Source organism: Ipomoea triloba, chromosome 13 (assembly GCF_003576645.1).
Source record: "Ipomoea triloba cultivar NCNSP0323 chromosome 13, ASM357664v1".
Classification (NCBI taxonomy): Eukaryota; Viridiplantae; Streptophyta; class Magnoliopsida; order Solanales; family Convolvulaceae; genus Ipomoea; species Ipomoea triloba.
The window spans coordinates 24,838,134-24,843,620 of NC_044928.1; the positions used below are offsets into that span (position 1 = coordinate 24,838,134).

General features: G+C 39.9%; 1 protein-coding gene across 1 annotated transcript; it reads right to left on the reverse strand.

Annotated features, from left to right (window-relative positions):
• Positions 1-1,341: 1,341 nt before the first annotated feature.
• LOC116001401 (putative inactive disease susceptibility protein LOV1) lies at positions 1,342-4,158 on the reverse strand. The gene is made up of 2 exons (XM_031241282.1): positions 3,189-4,158; positions 1,342-3,092 (listed from the first exon to the last, which is right to left on the reverse strand). Exons 1-2 carry the CDS (start codon positions 4,156-4,158, stop codon positions 1,342-1,344), a joined length of 2,721 nt encoding a protein of 906 aa, XP_031097142.1.
• Positions 4,159-5,487: the final 1,329 nt, after the last annotated feature.

Sequence of the window (5,487 nt, forward strand, 5' to 3'; positions counted from 1 at the left end):
GATCTATATGATTATACCTTTATTTTGATCAAATAATTACATTTTCTTTTTCACTCATTTGGACACTTTATAATTGCGCGCCACATATATTTATAACTAGTATGAATTTTTTTAAAATTAAATCTAGTACAAAATGGCCATACATAAAATGTGTAATACATTTAGTTAAAATATAATAATTTTTATAAGTTTTCAGAAAAATATTACACTATCTAAAATATATTCCATATCTCATGCGGTGTACTCTCACACAAGACCTCCTCGATATAGAATGGTTAACTATATTTATAACTTGACAAGGATTGAGAGACTGAAGGTGCATTTAGTTTCTGTTGTTATTTGTGTAGAAAAATGGAAAATAGAAAACAAAAAGAAAAACAAAAAATGTATGTTTTGAGAATATATATATATAAATATATATATATATTCATGTGCGGCTTTATCTTTGACGTCCAATTCGCCTAATCTAATGGTGGCAATTGCAGTTCGCGTAGGTTAAGTGGAGGGCTTTTTGGTAATTTAAGTATCTATACTACGTGAATTGAAATGGTGTATTTTAGTACATTGTGTGGTGCATTTTAATACATGTGCTGCGTTTTATTACGTACGTTGGTACATTTAAGTGTGTTGTGGAATGATGTGTTTTAATCAATCCTCTGGTGCATTTTTATACGTAGAATGGTGTGTAACTATGTTGTGGAATGATTTGTTTTAATCCGTCCTCTGTTGTATTTTAGTACGTAGAATGGTGTGTATTTTAACACATGTTTTTTAATAAGTGTAAGTGCATGTTTATAATCTGGGATGATGATTTTCAATAAGTGGAATTGTGCATTTTGACACATGTTGTGGTGCATTTTAATATGTAGAATGGTGCATATTTTAGCAGATATTTTCTAATATGTGTAAATAGTGCATGTTTATAACCAGATATGAGACACGTTGTGGTGCATTTTAATATGTAGAATGATGCGTTTTATTACGTATATTGATGAATTTTAAGTGAATATGTGTATTTAGTTATAGTGTGGAATGATGTGTTTTATCGGTTCTCTTGTGCATTTTAATACGTAGAATGGTGTGTTTTGTAACATATATATATATATATATATTGGGCTGATTTGATGAGTTGATCTAATCTAATGGCTGAAAAAAAAGTTGCATGACCACACCTAATGACCAGGTCGCACATGAACACCCCTCTCTCTCTCTATATATATATATATATATATATATATATTCCTTAAATCAATGTGAAAATTGAAACCAAAAAATGAACTAAAATAGTGATGCGTAATGCAGCTTGAAAGACTGACTAACCATTTGTGTACAAGATGGAATTTACAAAATGTTGATACTAAGAACGTGCTTGATTTTATCGGAATATTGTCCCGAGAAACGTTGTATCTCGGTCTGGCCTTCACGTTTGAGCGTGGTGGACATTTTGGGCATGTTTACAATATTCACTTCTCGGAGATGAATGAGAAATTTGAGCCCCTCTGGGAGATTTTCAAGGCTCTGGCATTTTTCAACGGTGAGAGTAGAAAGCTTACCCATAGATCCTTCTTCAAGAGTCCAATCCTTTAAGATGTGCAAATTTGAGAGTTTCAGATATCTGAGCTGGAGAAAAGTATGAGCTTTACAATCCATAGCGTCCCCAAGATAGGCTCCATTGCATACGACAAGTTTTTGTAATTGGGGGATTTTCCCAAATACTGGCATGGGATCTTCAGTAAGTTCAGAACCAAGCAAGAAGAGCTCTGTGAGCTTCTCGGAAATAGGGCATGATAAGTTGCCTATGTGCCCCTCCACGCGCAACGCGTTCAGGTGTTCACACCCCAGTAGGTTACTTAGAGCAGAGAGTCGTTTGTGAGAGTAACAATCGAAGTTTTTGAGGACAATGGATGATGATTTGAATCTCTCTCCCTTTATGCATTTGATAGTCTCCCCGAGGTCATCCAGGTTTCCCTCAATAGTTGCCGCCAAAAGCTTGAGGTTTTTAAGTCGGGGGAGATCTTTACACTGACAACGGGTTGAAGCAAAGTTGTTGAGATTCTCAAGCTCACTTAGGCCATCCAACTGCAATTTCCCACCAACTGCGTGGAACTTTTGAGGGAAATAAAGATTCTTCAATCTCGTAATCTTATACAACACATTTGATATGCTCATGTCAACCGTGGGGTTAACCCGCAAATCAAGAATTTTCAAGTTTGGCAACCTGCCGATGGATGGCGACAACTCCGGCAGGTTGCAGCCTCTGAAACTCAGGTACCGGAGGGTTGCGAGATTGTGGATGTCTTTTGGCAACTTCGTCCCATGAAAGTCAAGTGAATTGAAGTCTAACACCCTTAGCAATCTGCAATTCTTCAAAACTAATGATTTTGGCAATAATAAATGTTCATCGTCCGGTACCAGGTGGTGGTGGGGGTGGGGGGCATTCAAAAACAAAAATGATCTTAGTTTCCTAAATTTGTTTGGGTTGGGAAAATCATACCCACCCACACGCTTGTCAAAATAAAAGGCAAGTGTGCGCACATCAGTAGTAAGCCTGGTGTCTTGACTACTATTCCCAGCTCTTCTAAGGTCCACGGCTGCGAACAAGCTTTCCTTTTCGGCCTTCTGACAGCATAGTTCTCGGACCAAGTCATGAAGACGGCATGATTTGATCTTTGTTAACATTGGTGTTTCCTCTTCTTGAACCTGGACCAACCCTACGGCTGCTAGTTGTTTCAGATATGTTTCTGCCGTGGAAAGCATGGTGGAGGAATTGCCATCTTCTTGATGAACTGTGGTGGTTATCAACCCTTCAGCTATCCACAGATTGTACAACTTCTCTGCTTCTGTATCTGTGTCTTTTGGAAAAACTGCCAGATAAAGTAAACAGCTCTTCAGATTCCAGGGCAAAAGATTATAAGACAACTCTAAAGTGTCTTTTGCAGAATTAGTAAACTTTTTGTGTAATAACTTCCACTCATCGATGGAGTGTTTCTCTGCCATCAAGTCTCCCAGCACCATTATCTCTAATGGCACACCATTACACTTTTCGACTACATCTCCACATATCTCTTTCAACTCCGGGTTCTTTTCAAATTCTACCAAAAAAAAAAAAGTATTATTATGTTAGAACAAATTAATTAAACATTATTCAATCATATGAGTTAAATAACCAAGATCGTATCGAATTTAACCTGATCTGTGGCTAGGCAATTGCTTTTGGAGAAACAGCTCCCAACTTTGAGCTTCAGTTAATGGACTCATTTTTAGAATATGTCCTATCCTCTGATTCCTCTCTACAATCTTCTCAGCTTGATATGTTTCCCGAGTGGTAATCACAACTCTGCTGCGAATTCCAACAGTGGGCAGAGCAATTAGGGAAGCCTCCGTTGAGCGGACATCATCAAGAACAATGAGGTATCTCCCAGACTGCAAGGATGAGTGAAGCCTCTGCGCCAAAGCACTATCACTTAATTTCTTCATTTCATCCTTTCTGCCAGGCTCAATCTGTGATATGATATCCTGCCAAAGGGTTTTGGCTTGGACCTGGTGGGGTGCAGTGATCCAAGCACACCCCATAAAATTATGCCGGACATCAGGCGTGTTGTATACCTTCCGCACCAGTGTAGTTTTGCCCAGACCTCCCTTTCCGCACACAGCGAAAAAGGGGTAGTCTACATTGTCCTCCTCTAGAAATTTCAACAGACTCCTAATATCTTCTTCCCTCCCAACTACAACTTCATTCAATGTTCCATTTTCTACGTGTTGTTCACGCCTGCTCATCGGCAGCGGAACCCATTTTTCTGACCATTCTTCCATTTCTGTCTCCAATTTCTCCATCTCTTTTTGAACTTCACTTATACTCAACCGGAGGTTAGGAAGTTGGAAGCGACACAACAAGAAAGTGAAGAAACTTTTTATGAGCCCAAAGACTCCTTTCCGCCGGTTGCATCTCCACAAAAACTGTGATGCATTATCTTCAGTATAACGAAGCTTACGACAAAATTCTTCAATTTTGCGTCTCCAGTAAGCCACCTTATTGTCCTCGTTTGGGATTTCAAGCTCCAGGAGTCGCTTAAACTCTTGGAGTCGTTTCAGTTGCCATCCGAGATCATTGACTTGATCAACCAAACTCGGTTCCAGCATGATAGGCATGATTGTCATTTTCTCTTTTTGACAGTAATTTTGCAGGGATGCACTTTCAAGGTAATCTGAGTATCTGACCTCAGTTTAACGGAGAAAAGGAAAAAAAGAAAGAAACTGCAGTGAATGACTTATCAGCATATACCTTCCACTTTATCTTGAGATCAGAACTGACCATGTGGGCTCGGGATGATCAACCAGAACAGACCAACCTTATGCTATGTTGATCCGGAACCTTCGCATACGTGGGGGAACAAGCAACCTCGCTGACCCCACAACATTTATGTTTATATATTATATGTTCAACAGGCACCCTTATATATTATATGCTCAACTCACACCCCTCATGCGTGCGGATATTTATGTTTATATATTATTATATGCACCCTCGTGCGTACGAGCCGATTACTTTTTATGGACTCCAAGCAACACGTGGAACATAGTCTCTCTCTTTTTTTTTTTTAATAGGGTGATGTACACATTTGAACCCATGACCTTTGGCATGAGGTTGACTTTGATACCAAATTGAAGCATGTGCTCCATCTCAACTAAAAACTAAGCTGATAGTTGTATTGCACATTTATGTTTATACATTATATGCTTAACATGCCCCCTCACGTGTGCGGACCAATTTTTTTTATGAGCTCCTAGCAACACATGGGCCATAGTATCTTTTTTTATCGGGTGATTCAGAGATTCGAACCCATAACCTTTGGTATGGGGTTGGCTCTGGATGAGATATAAAACTTACTTAACGACTCGGAGGGAGAAGGGTAGAGTCAGTAGGGAGGGGTAATCCAGGGGTAGAACGGGCAAAGTCGAATCTGCAGCCGACTAAACGATCGAGTCACTCGACTGGAAGATTTGGAGTTCTAGGCGTGCGGGGTAACTGGAGGGTAGAACCGGGTAGCCAGTGGTCGGCAGATAAGCCTCGGCGGCTTGGCGAATGACCTGGAGACCTACTCAACATGTTAATAGACCAAGTAGGGCTTGGGCGGTAGGGTAGGAAGAGTCAGACGGGTATAGATGATGGCTCACATTAGGAGAGGTCACGTGCAACGGAGGTTTGAATGGACGACTGAATGGTTTTGTCGGTGGGTACGATGCCTAGCCGACTCGGGTGTCGACCCGAGCGAGGCGGTGGGGAACCATCCAAATGCAGTGAGATCAAGGACAGATTTGGCGGTAAATAACAAGGAAAGAAGATTCGAAAGCTTTAGGAAATCAGATCAAATGTAATAAGGAAGGTAGATCACTTGTATTTATGGTAGATTAGGGTTGCCAAATCTATAACCTCTACCCCTTGTATAAATAGGGTCTCTTTACCTTGAAAAAGCTTAAGTTTTTAAC

Coding starts and splice junctions, on each gene's coding strand:
- LOC116001401 (XM_031241282.1), bottom strand. CDS start 4,158: ATGACAATCATGCCTATCATGCTGGAACCGAGTTTGGTTGATCAAGTC. Junction 3,093..3,188: donor ATTGCCTAGCCACAGATCAG/GTTAAATTCGAT, acceptor TTTTTTTGGTAG/AATTTGAAAAGAACCCGGAG.